The sequence below is a fragment of the Colias philodice genome, chromosome 14, assembly GCF_061535455.1.
Source record: "Colias philodice isolate Cphi_HAF_F1 chromosome 14, ilColPhil1 Martin Lab GWU primary, whole genome shotgun sequence".
In the NCBI taxonomy this organism is placed as follows: domain Eukaryota; kingdom Metazoa; phylum Arthropoda; class Insecta; order Lepidoptera; family Pieridae; genus Colias; species Colias philodice.
In genome coordinates, this window is record NC_143099.1 from 1,703,945 (window position 1) to 1,720,348 (window position 16,404).

The 16,404-nt window shown below is 35.2% G+C and overlaps 1 protein-coding gene and 1 long non-coding RNA gene across 3 annotated transcripts in view; both read left to right on the forward strand.

Moving 5' to 3' along the window:
* Positions 1-16,404, forward strand: part of LOC149482654 (max dimerization protein 4-like) — a 284,159-nt gene that overhangs the window by 217,557 nt on the left and 50,198 nt on the right. For both annotated transcript variants that reach the window (XM_089703317.1, XM_089703318.1), the window contains exon 4: positions 12,784-12,898. In XM_089703317.1, the coding sequence (XP_089559443.1) occupies positions 12,784-12,898 (115 nt within the window). The remainder of the gene's footprint in view (positions 1-12,783; positions 12,899-16,404) is intronic.
* LOC149482655 (uncharacterized) lies at positions 2,286-3,541 on the forward strand. The gene is made up of 2 exons (XR_016316596.1): positions 2,286-2,512; positions 2,611-3,541. It is a non-coding gene; the product is annotated as an uncharacterized LOC149482655 (long non-coding RNA).

Sequence of the window (16,404 nt, forward strand, 5' to 3'; positions counted from 1 at the left end):
GGAGACAACACGCCACCCTGTGGTACACCAGCAACGAGATTACACCACGATGAATATTGATCATCATTCATAATACGCTGCCGACGACCAATCAGGTAACTACGAAACCAATCAATTGCCGGAGGAGAGATATTAATAGATTTTAGCAAACTCAACAGGATTTCAAAGTCAACGGAGTTAAAAGCTTGACTGAAGTCTAACAATGTTAGAACTGTGAGATGCTGCTTGTCCATACTTAAACGAATATCATCGGCGACTTTGACTAGGGCAGTTACCGTGCTATGACCAGGGCGGAAACCGGACTGGTAAGGACTTAGGATGTTGTGACTGTACAAGAACTGGCTCAACTGTTTATGAATTAAGCGTTCCAGTACTTTGGACAGAAAAGGTAGGATAGAGATAGGACGATACTCATTGAAGGATGTTGGATTGTTTTTTTTAGGTAGGGGGATGACATGAGCATCTTTCCAGATGGACGGGAAGCTGTGGGACGTAATGGAAAAGTTGAGGATGTGAGTAATGATGGAAACAATTATATCAAGGATTGGGATGATCATGTTACGGCAAATGCGGTCAGTGCCAACGGCCTTCGAAGTTATGGACAAGATAATCTTCTTAACATCACCAACGGCAAATTGAGTAAAAGTAAACGGAGGATAGTTAGGAGTTGGAAGGCTAGAGATTTGATTTATGCAGGTTTGGCTACTAAAATTAGGAATAGGACTGTATGAACAGAAGAAGTTATTAAGATCATTAAGATTGAGGTCGGATGGGAATTGATGATTACTATTTTTCCCAACTCCTAATGATTTAAGAAATTTCCAAATATTTTGGGGGTCGCCGTTTTCGACCGATTCGTGGATATGGCGTCGTTGTGCATCTCTACACATAGTGTTGCAGTGATTTCGTATTTTCTTGTATTTTTCACGTTTATCATCAGACTTACAGGATCTCAGTTTAGCTTTTGCACGATTTTTTTTCTTTATCAAAAGTCGGATTTCGGGTGTAAGCCAAGGTGAAGGAGCTTGCTTTAATTTTACTGGCCTAAGTGGTGCATGCCTATCGTATAACTGAGTTATAAGGAGACTAAAGTTCTGAACCTTGTCGTCAATCGATTCAGCGTTTAAGACAGGCATCCAATTAATATTGCGGGCATCATCACAAAGTCGCTCTTTGTCCACACCACCAAAGTTACGACGCAGGACAGTTACTTTTTTTGCACGGGGCAACTGGATGTTGTAGGAGAGGAAAATAAGGTCGTGATAGGAGAAGGAGACGGCTGGGAATTGCCCGTGCTTAGGAACCAGATTAGGTGCTGAGACAAACATTAAATCTAAAAGAGAAGGAGTAGAGTTTGGGAAGAAGTGTGTTGCTTTTGAGGATAGACAATGTAAATTAAAGGAGTCAGTGATAGAAAGGAGTTTAGAGCTACGCGAATCTTTTCGTAATAAACATGTATTAAAATCTCCCATCAAAATTACATGAGTATATAGAGGGATGTGCTCGTCAAGAGTGTTTTCAAAGTTGTTGAAGAAATTAGTGGTTACAGAGGGACTATAGAAAACACCCAGAAGAACTTTTGTGTGAAGGAGGGAAATTTCGATGAGAAGATGTTCCGCCGCATCGGATGGAGGAGGCTGAGGTGAAGAGCTAATAATAGTGAAAGGAATGTGCGATCGTAAGTAAATAGCCACACCCCCACCACCCCTTCCGACACGGTCGTTACGAATTAAGTGAAAGCCAGGAAGATGATAGAAGGAAGAAGGAAGACTAGGTTTGAGCCAAGACTCGGACACCAAGATAGCGTGGAGATTAGTGCAGTCAAAAGAGATCAACATATCAGGAAAGTGCGCCGGAATGCTCTGAGCGTTTATGTGAACTACGTTGAAATTTTGAGGATAAGAGGAGAATTCGGAAGAAATTGAGGAATTAATAGAAGGAAAAGATGCATCGTAAAAATTATCGTTACTGCACGAGCTACCAGACGAGGAAATGGATAGGAATTCATCAGAGCTACTATTTATATCGCTAAAAGACATTCTTTAAAATAATTATAAATAAGAAAAAAATATATATATATAAATATAATATATACCTATAAAAAATATAATAAATGAATAATATATAAATTATAGTAAATAAACGAAGTTGTACTGTGCATTTATCCTGTACCCTCCAGCAAAATAAAATGAAATTATTACATAATAAACGCTTGACAAACCAAATCATTACAAATTACAATATCTATACAAAAACAAGGCAGAACATAATTTTTAATTTTAACAATTAATTGAACCAAAGTCTTAGTATCAACACGACTAAAAACTACTCTTTGACAGATTTTGACATTGACTTGACAACTAAGTGACATAAGAAAAATAATTATAACTTTGAAGGTTGTTTATTGTTGTTAATTTTAGATTTACCTTACTTTTATGTATAAATTTACAATTAATGTTATTTAGAGAAAGTTTATATATATGGAATATAATATAAGAAAGTAAATAACAAGGTAATCGTCGAAAAGATTAAATAAAAAGTGTAGTATGACATACTTACAAAGCCACAACAATAACAAAGTAAAATTACACATTATTTCACTTTTTGCAGTCTTTTTGGTCTAGAGCCTACAATCTTGTCATCTTTCGTATGATTCCCACTAGCTGGAACAGAAGATGTAGAACAAGCAGCATCAGGAACGGATATTGCATCAACATCTGCAATGCAGGTTGCTCGGTAGCGGGAGCCATTTGGTCCAATTATGAAAATGCAGCCGTCTCTAGTCCAGCACTTATCGATACCGAAACGCTTACGAGCAGACATAAAAGCATTGTGACGTTGCTTGGTCAGAAACTCAGATAGAGTTATACCCGAGCCTTTTAAGGAGATTTTATTTGACCACAACTTATCTCGGAGTTTCACATCACTTAGCTTTAAAATGATTGGTCTAGGTTTACTCTCCTGCATTCGACCCAAACGATGGCAACGATTTATGGACTCTTCAGAGAAATTTGGAAGTTTGAAGTGCTTGGAGATAAGATCACACACAAGAACTGACGGATTTTCTTGACTCTTTTCAGGAACACCGTGAATGAGTAACATTTTGCGTCTACTTCTTGTTTCTTGTTGATCATATAGCTTCATCAAAATTTCCAGTTGGGACTGCAGGCAATCAAGTGATGTTGTGACAAATGCACGGAACGTGTTGAACTCGGCAGCAATTTGAGTGGATGTATCAGTGCTTGCAGGGGCTGGATTTACCAAATTCTTCTGGAATTCTGCCATCCTCTTATTAAAAGTGACCGTCAGGTCAACCATGGACTGTTTCAGTGATTCTATAGATGTCATGATTTGGATCAATATTATGTTCTAGTGAAGTTGTTGTTAAGCAGTTTATTCAAATGAAATTTTTTAGTGGATATTAAAGCTGGTAGGTACAGAATATTTTAAGATTGTAATTTCATAAAAATGTACGTTAAATTAATTTATTTTATTATTAAACACTTAAGAGCAAGAAAAATACGTTATGTATTTCCTTTATTTCCTATCGCAGCGGATTTATTGAAGTTATGTAAGGACCTTAAATTTCTTTGGGCGTCATTTTTTTTAAATAATGTTACCTATATTAAATTTCCACCCCTATTTTGCTAGAATTTTTGAATCTTGTCATTCAACAATGTACAATTAATATATCTTCGTTACATTAAAATACCAAAGTTATACAACACCACCCCACACTTACAAAAACAACAAAAAGGGCATCCATGTAGGAAAATCGATAAAGTTTTACATGCATATTCATAATCGCCACATCATTACCCCACATGAATGGTAAGTGACAGGGAACTCCCCGTGTGGGGTGATAACAACGGCCGGTACCTGATTCTTATTAAGTGACTTTGTAAATTTCCCATAAAACCGGGAAATGTCTTGCCGTTATGGAAGCAGTGTGGAGAAAGATATCCATTTACGTTATTTTTAATCATATTTTTGGTAACTAAATAAATCTTAGAACATTATAATATTCGTTGAATAAGTGAAACTTTTTAGTTCCGATTTTTCAATGCTTGGATAAAGTTATCCGTCCAATAAAGTATTACACGATAATATTAAAATGTCACGTAAACTGTCAAATACGGGCAATTAGAATACGTTTTTAAAATGGTAGTTTTATTCATTATTCGACGAATAAGTTTTATCAAAGGATTGAAAAATCAGCCCTTAATGACATTAAAACGAATCGTGTAATAATAACGCAAAAGCTTATTGATTTTTTCAGTTAAAACATAACGATTAGTTAAATATATGTTCATATTCATATACAAAATATGAAATTATACTATACCTTCTAAATAGTTACTCTATTAATTCCACAAAGAAAACATAATGATTTTACTGTAACCACGCTAGTGCTATAAAGAGTTCAACACACCACAATATTCCGTGATATTTATGCATACTAATAATAATCTGAAAGCAACATAAAACTTAAATATTTAAATTAATAGAAGAATATAACTATAACATGCAATGACATACTTTTACTTCAAGAGAGTAAAGTATCATATAGTAAAATATATGAATACGTAATCCGTAATATTTTTATTACTTGATTATCTGTACGAACGCTATAAAGGCTTAATATTCGACGTCTTCACTAAGTTTGTATGCCCGTAGTAAAACGAATGGCGTAGTTACCGACATAGTCCGTTTTCTTATGGGCATGCTTGTATGGAAAGGTATACATTTTTGAGTAAAGCAATGAAATTTGGTTCGAATGTTGTACTCGTCCACCTAAGCCCAAATCGCCTGGTAGCCAGTGTCTACTCCCCGGCAGAAGGGAGGGAGGGGGGGTTATAGAACAGAGCGCCCGGCGCTCGGAAAAAAAATTCTGGCGGATTCATTTGGCCCTTTGAGTCGAGTTTGGTGTCGTTATCAGGTAACTAGATGATGCCCGATTCATTCCCCATACCAGTTTTTTAAGGTTCCGTAGCAAAATATGTCACAATCTTTAAAATAATAAACTTTTGGCAGTGGCAAAATCCAAACAAACCAGTATATTTTTATATTTTTGTATGAAGCTTGGTTTATAAAAAAATACTGTCTGAAAGGCCATTTCATGCAGATTATAAAAACATTAACATGTAACATATATCTTACCATTTTCAATGTGAAATAAATTATAGAAAGTACAGGAACGTTCGTCAGCGCAGCGTAGGGGACGGCTAATAGACCCGAAAAATAAGCAATAACATAAAACAAAAAGCAGTCAAGTGCGAGTCTGACTCGCCCATCGAGTGTTTCGTACTTATTTGTCCTATACCATGTTATCTTGTCTGGTAGGACCTGGTTAACTGATACCCACACACTTTCGTCTTTATAATATTAGTGTGATTTTTAATCATCTTTAAATTATAAATGAAGTCAGGTAACATTGTTAAAAATAAAGATATATAATAATAGAACGTTTTTGTTTTAATAATAATGACAACCACCTCCACAATTACATAATTCGGTACATTTGAGCTGGCGTATAAAACACTTCAATCTGGAATTGCAAGATTTCACGCACCGACATCTTATCAATTCAAAGCTTCTCTTTTCTTTTTATTTCAGATGGGCAAGGAATATTTTGATTTTTTTAGGTTCCTAAATATATACAGCCTGTAAAACTGCCCTTAAGGTGTGTTGTTTAAGGGCAGCTTCTGTGGGAGGCAAATTTTCGATTTGCCTGTCCGTTTTTGTTAAAAATTTGTTTGCGACCCTCATTTACTGTCATAGCGGGGTACAATATGAAAAACAAACATATGTACTTATAATAATTATAAAAAAATATAAGTTCTGGATAAGAGTATCCCTAAAATATCGTGACCGTCCTTACCTATCATGCATTGTAATCACAAACTTTTCAATTTCACTGTCTGCATATTTGCCACTGTAAAGTGCTTCAAATCCTCGTGTGACATTCGGATATGCCTTCCATACCTCAAATGCAGGTGTACCTATAGTTCTTTTAGACCTTCTAGCTTGGAATACATGATATTCTGTACTAGCCACATCTGTCGACTGTTCTTAACATTATTTTGGCTACTACTACTATATCGTGTGTTCCAAAGCTAGAAGGTCTAAAAGAACTATAGGTACACCTGCATTTAAGGTATAGAAGGCATTATATCCGAATGTCACACGAGGATTTGAAGCACTTTACAGTGGCAAATATGCAGACAGTGAAATTGAAAAGTTTGTGATTACAATGCATGATAGGTAAGGACGGTCACGATATTTTAGGGATACTCTTATCCAGAACTTATATTTTTTTATAATTATTATAAGTACATATGTTTGTTTTTCACATTGTACCCCGCTATGACAGTAAATGAGGGTCGCAAACAAATTTTTAACAAAAACGGACAGGCAAATCGAAAATTTGCCTCCCACAGAAGCTGCCCTAAGGGCAGTTTTACAGGCTGTATATATTTAGGGACCTAAAAAAAATCAAAATATTCCTTGCCCATCTGAAATAAAAAGAAAAAAAAGCTTTGAATTGATAAGATGTCGGTGCGTGAAATCTTGCAATTCCAGATTGAAGAATACGCCAGCTCAAATATACCGAATTATGTAATTGTGGAGGTGGTTGTCATTATTATTAATACAAAAACGTTCTATTATTATATATCTTTATTTTTAATAATGTTACCTGACTTCATTTATAATTTAAAGATGATTAAAAATCACACTAATATTATAAAGACGAAAGTGTGTGTGTATCAGTTAACCAGGTCCTACCAGACAAGATAACATGGTATAGGACAAATAAGTACGAAACACTCGATGGGCGAGTCAGACTCGCACTTGACTGCTTTTTGTTTTATGTTATTGCTTATTTTTCGGGTCTATTAGCCGTCCCCTACGCTGCGCTGACGAACGTTCCTGTACTTTCTATAATTTATTTCACATTGAAAATCGTAAGATATATATTACATGTTAATGTTTTTATAATCTGCATAAAATGGCCTTTCAGACAGTATTTTTTTATAAACCAAGTTTCATACAAAAATATAAAAATATACTGGTTTGTTTGGATTTTGCCACTGCCAAAAGTTTATTATTTTAAAGATTGTGACATATTTTGCTACGGAACCCTAAAAAACTGGTATGGGGAATGAATCGGGCATCATCTAGTTACCTGATAACGACACCAAACTTGACTCAAAGGGCCAAATGAATCCGCCAGAATTTTTTTTCCGAGCGCCGGGCGCTCTGTTCTATAACCCCCCCTCCCTCCCTTCTGCCGGAGAGTAGACACTGGCTACCAGGCGATTTGGGCTTAGGTGGACGAGTACAACATTCGAACCAAATGGCATTGCTTTACTCAAAAATGTATACCTTTTCCCATAAGAAAACGGACTAACAAGCTTACTGCCGCTAAAATGTATCGAGCATTACTCACTACACTGTAAACGTAATGCGCCGTTCTTGTTGTATTTACGTTTATTAACTATTTGCGCAGTGGGTATGTACGGTAGCTTTGATGTTAGAAAAGTTAGTGCTGTGTTTAATGTTTAACGTTAGTCTGAGTGATTAGATCATTGTAACAAGGTAGGTAGGTTTGATTTCGAATTTGGTCAAAAATTAAATCTGGATCTGTCTAGGAGGTAACATGAACAACTAGCAAAGAAATTATATTGATGTGAAATACTTAAGATTTATTACTATTAAAGCTAAGTACATATAACAAAACGTCCCTATTTTTGTACGTAGGTATTTTAAGTATAAACGCTCTCTTTGTATTTTTACTTAAACAAGGTAAATTAACGTGGAACAGAATTAATAATATCCGTTCACAATTTGACGAGCCATAAACTTCATAATTACCGCGATTGTAGTAGGCATTATCATAGTGAGTGCTCCCAATTTTGTCTTGATGAGTTTTTTACGAGTTTATCAGTCGTATGTAATTTATGGCGTCGTAAACTCGTAAAGTGTGCCCGATAACAGTGTACTGCAGTGTATTAGAGGTATGGCCGAATGTTTTGCTAAACGACTCTGGTAGGCTACCTGACTTGACGATTTTATGGTTAGTAACTTTGAGGTGCTTGGATGTGTTGATGTTATTAGTAAATGAATAATAATAATTATAGAATGGTGTGTTTGATTTATGAAATGATGATTCAATAAGAAAGCCTTGCCTAAATGCATCTTCCTAATTTAATGACGTGAAAATTTTTATAAAACAGAAGAGGTTGTTTGTTTGAACGCCCTAATCTCAGGAACTACTGGTCCGATTTGAAAAATTCTTTCGGTGTTAGATAGCCCATTCATCGAGTAAGGCTATAGGCTATATATCATCACACTTAGACCAACAGGAGCGGAGCCACGCGGGTGAAACCGCGGAGCGCAGCTAGTTGGAACCTGGTTGTTTAGGAAAAGCAACATTCCTTAGTCCGTTCCCGTTCCGTCTCTTTCGTTACGTTTCTTTAAGTTTAAAATTTAATATCAATATGAACCGCCATATATGATATCCGTCTAACATTATTAAAAAAGCATTATAAACTAGTTATTTATATTAATGAAAATTTATAGCATGTTTATCACATACTCAGATTCCTGCACACATCAAACTCCGAGCCTTATTAAATTACGTCAGGCGCTGGTTCAAATGCACGAACTTGGTCGCTTAAGTGATCATGTGTTTAAAGTTTAAACTTGAGCCAATTCCCGGCAAGTTGGGGAAAGACGCTCGTCAAACTATATTCATGTAAATTCCATACAGCTTCCGTATGTATGTTAATGCTCATATTGCATTTTAGTTTGATATTTGCATATTTTTCATTAAATATTTTAGATGGAAGAAGATAGTGGCGGGTGTTGACCGTCTTTGAGCTTTTTATGTTTTAATAAAGATAGTGCTATGTAAATATATTAAGAAAAAAACAAGCTTATTTTCTTAATAACTAAATAATTTTATGAGAAAAGTAATCTAAATAAATTGTGTTACAAGAAACACATTTTTCCTATTCACACCGACAATATATACAATTAGAGCGCAAAAGAAATCCCCTTGAAAGCCATTTGAGCGAACGAACATTTTTGGCGGTAAAAAGCCGCCATCTTGAGAAGCGCACGTCAAAAGTGACATTGACAAGAGTGTATCAAATGCCCCAGCGGCTCGGCTGACAGACGGATCACAATGAAATTTTATTCCATTCATTTCGTATGAAATTACAAGTGTATTTCATTTGGCGGGCTCCTTGAGGTGCGATGGAATTAATGTCGTCTCTCTTACGTGACGTTGACGTTTGATGGTGATTCGATTTGGGGCGTTTCAGTGCTGTTGCCGCGTTTTTTTATAGTTTCTTCCATGGACGTATAAAAAAAGACGGACGGTATATCGCCTAAACATTGAGTGAAGCCTAGTAATGGCGGCGAAACATCCATGTGTGTGTGCCATGTTGCCATGGCAACAGCTGTCCTGTTGACAATGGCGGCTGTATTTTTTTCTATAAATTTTGCCGTAATTATTTTGTCATTAAAACATAAAAGACATAACTTGCTTCCCTGTGGAATGTAATCCCTTGTGTTTTGTTATTTAAAATTGTACTGTTGCGACACCATTTAACCACGCAAGACGGCATTTTAAATATTTTTTGTGAAACAGTGACGCAGTTAATCAGTCGGTAGTTCACGACGTAATGGCGGCCGACTAGCTTACTATGGTGAGAGTGTGTGCGTGTTTATTGTCTTTACACGATCGCTAGCTTACTATGGTGGCTTCACGTTGTTTGTTCGTAATATGGCGTCCGTCTTTTTTTATACGTCCATGGTTTCTTCTTTTTTTATAGTTTTTTTTTTCCTGTAGATATTGAGTGGAGGGCGGGAAAATGAAGAATGTTATTAAACAGATTGTTAATTGGCAATTATATTGTTCCCAATGAATAATTAATACTTATCCAAATAATATGTTACAAGTATGTTTATTATTTAATTATAATAATTTGACAAGAATCTGTCTTACGAAAATAATATGTTTTTCGCCTTTATAGTAACTTCCCTTCGAACAATATAAGAAAGCAACAAAAAAGGATATATCCGTAATTACAAAAACTCCTGTTGTGCTCCTTAGTGTTGTCACAGGCGTCGTTAATTCTTATTAATTGAGTTTGTTACCGTATCTCTATGTATTTACTTTTCTAGGCAACAACAACCTTTTTATTACGACTTACGAATAATATACAAAGTACTATTGACTTTCATAATAGGGCTGCCTTATTTTGATTTATTGTATCATAGAGATCTTAGGAATTACTAGATGTGCCGCGCGGTTTTAAAATCAAGTATTTCTATAGCTGATGTGTTATTTTGTTATATAGAATATAATATGACTGTGAAGCAAAATCCAAATCCGTCCCATAACTTTTTCGTGAAAGAGTAACAAATATACATCGTACATCAATCCATTCTCAGAAACTTTCCCATTTATTAAATAGGGCATATTTTTGAAAGTATTTAAAATTATAGTAAAAAGAAGCTGACAATTTGTAACAGCTACTGTTGGCGATGCCTCGCTAAGGAAGTTAGTGCAAGCAAATGCACGTTGAAATATAGTTTTAAATAAAATTACCTTAAAAGCCAAAAGAAAATGTCCCTTGACATGAGAAGAATTGAATTCCCTCGTTGCGAGTGTGGCACGAATTCTATTTTACATTTGTTTTCTTATTGGTTTTACAAATAGGCAAGTCCAATCTACTATTTTTTATTCCATTAGTAATTGAAACCGTGAATTCACGTACTAACGAGATAACAATAAAATAGGAATATAATACGTTACTCTGGATAAACGAACAAATAAATAAGCACTTTTCTCAAAACAATTAAAGATACAATCGCCTCAATGAAACGTAGCGACACTGTAAACATCCAATTATTTCAAATTATCGCCAACGTCGCGTTCATAAAAGGCGAAAAAGGGCACGTAAATGTGGAATGAACGGCAAAGTGTAGGATGTAAAAATAAAGCAGTGGTACAGTCGCTGTGTGTGTGCAACCACTAAAATCGTATAACGTTACCGCGGGCCTCCTCGGGTTTCAGCGGAAACGGTGCGCGAGCATTGCTATAATTTGCGACCGAGGTGCCACTACTATTGGCACTTTCTCGTAATTATGGTAGCCTGGTAGTTTAACAGTTTAAAATTAATTGAATGAAATAAATTGCTTTTATTTAAATAGTATAGTTTGATCGCATTCCATACGATTGTATTTTAAATTATATAAAAAAAAACATTACACTCAAAATATACGTTAATTCTTAGTAAGTGAATATTATATTTAATTAGTATTTATAGTTACACCAATAAAATTATTAAATAAATCCCAAAGTTCTCTTTCAGACAAAAACTGCTTAAGATTTATGAAACGTATTCATTTCATTCAACACATGCATTATTCTTGTTTCTCTTTCGAAATTTTTCAAGAGTATTGCATTAGAGCTCGCAAATTCGTTTTCTCAAGTGAGTTTCTTTCGAGAAATGCAATCGAGTTGCATTAGTAACGCACGAAATAAGCTTTGTTAGTTACGCCTGATCAGGCGAGCCGCCGGTCCGCCCCGGGCGCTCTCTTTGGCGACAAACCAGCGGTGAAATGCATTCGATTTTATTGCGAGAAACAATTTAGATTTTAACGTTAATGTTTCTCGCTGTAATACGAAATTGTGGATGATTATTGTAGAGCCGTTAGTTTGTTCAGTGTGGCGAAATGTAATCGCGTTGAAGTAAACGTTTTTATATTTACGTTTTTATGTCGGGTTTGGTTCAATGAATTCATGATGTTTTATGAATGGAGTTTGAATTTATTTTATAACTTTTATTTAAGCACTATGCTGTTTTATTTTTAAACTTGCTTTCCGCCCGCATGTTCCTCCGCGTTATCTTAAACTTACCCGAGAGCTACGCTATCTATAGATGAAAATAAAATGAAAATCTGTGCAGTAGTTTTCGAGTTTAACGCGTCAGACAAACGGATAGACGCTAGGAGGACTTTGTTGAATAATATATATAGTTATTGTTATTTAAACTCGGTTACGAATGAGATCGAGTATTATTATTTCGAGTTCGCATCGTAATTCCTTAGTAATGATGAAAATAAGCTTTGTTAGCAAGGGAGTAACAAACGACCGAACTGCAGGGCTCCATTTGGGTAGCCTTACTGCGGGTTACCTCTCATTTACTTTGTGTATTTTACCTTTAGATTTATAAATACTAACTTACCTACAAAACTAACGATCTCTTTAGTAGTTATTTTATAAGAACATCGTCCTTTTGTGAAAATCTTACAAAATATATATACTATGGTTGTACATAAAAAATTACCCGTCATTTAAAAACAATACAAAAATAAATGTAACTGCAATTTATTGAAATCTAATAAAAAAGTTATAAATGACTGGTTTGTCATTTAGATTAAATTACTTAAGGCATATGGTTCCTATAACAAACCTTAAAAAACTGCCTGCCTTTACACTGAAATTCAGAAAACATGTTTAGCACTAAGACTGAAATTACATGCAACAACTTTTTAACTTCTTTGCCAACACAGAGTATTTTTGCAACGCAACATGTTGCACTCTTCAAGCGTAGAGTGAACAGGTACCTTCTAGGGAAGCGCGTTCCATCTTACCACATCTCAGCTTAACATCAGGCGAGATTGTGGTCAAGCGCTTCCCTATTGCCAAAAAAAAATGTTCGAAAATTCTTCTTTTTATTAACTTGCTTTTTTTTCTTGTTGCAGGAGAGCACACCTCAGAAGTTGCTTGGAAAAACTCAAGGACATGGTACCACTAGGCCCCGAAGCATCACGACACACCACATTAGGATTATTAACAAAAGCGAAAAGATTTATAAAGGTAAACGTAAATTATTTACATGTTGTGAGAGAAATTTTCACGTGGTATAATAATTAATGTGAGGCAACTACTGGCTAATAACCGGTTCCGTACTATAATCGTTTTTGTGAAAAGTAAAACGCTATCGATAATAACGTAATTACTGTATCTTTTAATTTCATTCCAAGGAAATGTTTCTAAAAGGCATAGGTATTTAAACTGTCTGTATAATAAGACAGATACATAACAGTTTAACGATTCCTTTTCATTTTCAAGAATGTAAAAAGCCAAAAACATCATGTCTCTATCTCATATACCTTAACATAAAAGCTGTTGCAAAATCTAGCAATGGTAGGTAATAAGCTCTGTCGTAAATAATCTATAAACAAACTCAAAAATGTTAAACCCATTACGTACATTTATCAATTACTCACATCGTCACTAGATTAATTACGCAATCCGTAAAGCCACAGTCTAATGAAATAAAAGCAGTTACGAAATGCAATTACTGCTCATGTGATGCAGGCTGTAATCTCGCGATTGTCTAGAGCACAATCCCATTATGGTTCTGAAAGCTGTCTTAGGAAGTGTGAGATTGTGGCGTGTTTTGGTAACTATGTATACGTGATGTATAACTGTATAGGTATGGTTATGTTGTGTACTGTGGATGCACATTTGGCGGAAAGTATCGTGATAAAATTAGTTCATTTGAAGAGACAACAGTATCGTGTAGGTATGTGATACTTTGTTTATACAAGAAAACAATACAGTAAAATAATTAATCGAATGCTCTTTTTGATGTAGGTAATTAATTACTGTTTATTGAAAGTGATTTTATCGAATTACAATATAATATATATTAATCGCATTATAAACATATGAGTATAACTAGATTTCCGCCCGCGGCTTCGCCCGCGTTTGCAAAGGAAAACCCGCATAGTTCCCGTTCCCGTGGGATTTCCGGGATAAAAACTATCCTATGTGTTAATCCAAGTTACCCTCTATATGTGTGCTAAATTTCATTGTAATCGGTTCAGTAGTTTTTACGTGAAAGAGTAACAAACATCCATACATCCATACATCCATACATCCATACATCCATACATCCTTACAAACTTTCGCCTTTATAATATGTATTAGATGTTCTTGTGTATTTAAACCATAAGCAAGTTTAACGAAGGCGTACCTTACATATACACAAACATGATAAACATTTTAAACTGCTATCTCCATGCCATAACTTTGGCCGCACATAAAAAGATAATCCATCTCGAAGCCAGACCGCTGTGATACTCGAGAGGACCTCAAATAAACAAAGCTAGCTGCAAAGGGTTCGCGATTCCGCCCGTCGTTTCCGGGCCGTCACATCCGCCCCCCCCCCCCCTCATTCTTCCCCCCTCTTTAGAACACCCCCCTCCCTTAGCCAGGGTACAGGAAAACACCCAGAGGTGTTCCCGGGGCGCTTCGTATGCTAGTGAAGCGATTTATGACGCTCTTGTGACATAGTAAGAATGTTGAATTGACAAGACTTTTTTAAGACAGGCTAGTATTGGAGGTAATTACTTGGAAATTTAATAGATAAGTGTAAATTCATAGTAAATTTTAAGAATCAAATTCAATAACGAACACTCCCATCCAGCTAAAGGCCATTCGGGGCAATAGTCTGATTCAGAATTCGAAGTATAATATAACAATGTAGCCGAATACTAGTGTATCTCATAGGTATGATTTTGTACTCTCAGTTCCATTAACAGCACAAAATGTAACATTTTAACCACGGGAAACTACTTTGACCTAATTCGAAACTACAGTCCAGTTATCAACAAATACGTACGATATTTCTCGGAATATGACTGCTGTAGGCGAGTCCATTTAGAAGGCATATTCACCATTAGGCATGTTATTTGTTAGCTACATTAGGCTGTGTGTCAGAGGTGTGAATGATGGCTCCGGACGCGGCTATCTGTCTCGTAGACATTGTAGTGTAGCCTATGTTAGGGTTGGCACTTGCGAGAAATTAAAATTATAAAATTTAATAAATGGTTAATGAAAATGTTTTGTATATTGTAGATTGAAGTACGGTCCTACGTTAAAGTTAACAAGTAAGTTGTTAAGAATTCAAATCCAGTCACATTTCTCACACTAGCTTTTTGTTATCAAGATTCATTAATAGAAACAAAGATTGTTTAAGAAATGTTTAAATTTTTTAATTCCATTAAATGTCCACGTAATTTATGTAAGACGATAATTCCTTGTTTTATTTAAGGCAGATTCACAAACAACAATAAAGACAAATGTATAACACAATTAATTCAGTATTTTAAGAGTTAGTAGTATAAATTAATTATACAATTTAAAAACAACCTATACAAGTAACAATACATAAGCTGAATAAATCCTTATAGTTCATTAATTACGTAGCATTTAGCGCCGTAGCAACGCCGTAGCGGCTCGTAGACGTTTAAAGCTAAAAGAAATAAAATTTAAATAATTATTAGTATAACGTGTAGGGATCGCATGGGACGGCTGACATTCATCAAACGCAGTCATTAATCCGAGGCGCACGCGATACGACCACGCAACGACTCCGACACGATCCCAATTATACGCATTGTGTATACAATTTAATTAGTTTTTACCCGATAAGTGTTAAGAATTGGTAGTGACTTTTAGTTTTAACTGCGGTGAATGCAAATTGGGTAGGGTAATTTTTCAATGCACTGTAAACTTTGTTACACAAGTATATATTTCGAATCGAATATGTTGATTTAAGGTATATGAACAACTTTAGTTGTTCCCCAAACCTACGTACGACACTTTATTGATTATATTTAATCGATTAATCTATAGCGTTTGTAATTAACTTTTATTGTGAGCATACGTCAACTCGTAATTCAATTACGATAAATATTGAATCGATTTTTTACCCAGTCATTCCTAAACAACATCTATTATTATCTAAACGAGATGTACATATTTTTTGTCTGAATTCTATAATAAATTGAAAACAATCAACAATTAAGCGTATTCAATATAAAATCGTCGGCCATTATACACGTAAGCTCCGTGAAATGAAATATAACAAGTGAGGGTATTCGGATAATTACCGAAACGTGTTTGCCGTGTCATAGAGACCGCTCGTGAGTCAGCGAAACTGGGAACTGACCGAAACGACCAGTCACTGTTCGAAACTTGTGGGCTAAGAGCTAGGTAACAAAAGTAGGCGTTATAGTTTATTTAAGGTCAAAAATAAAGTGGAGAAATACAAATTGCAAAAGATTTTCTTTATTAACAAAAAAGCTACATTGAGAAACATTTATTGATATTGCTATTTTCGTATGTTTAATTGTTTAATACAGTTTTATAGGTTGCTGCAGCTTAATAGAAAGTTGCGATTGACAATATTATTTGTTGTATCGATGTAGAGTTAAATCATATGGGCGTAGCGCTCGTAGCGAACCACATACTAGCGTAGCATGTAGAAATAACATCGAGCAATATAATATGTCCATACAACTCATAAAATA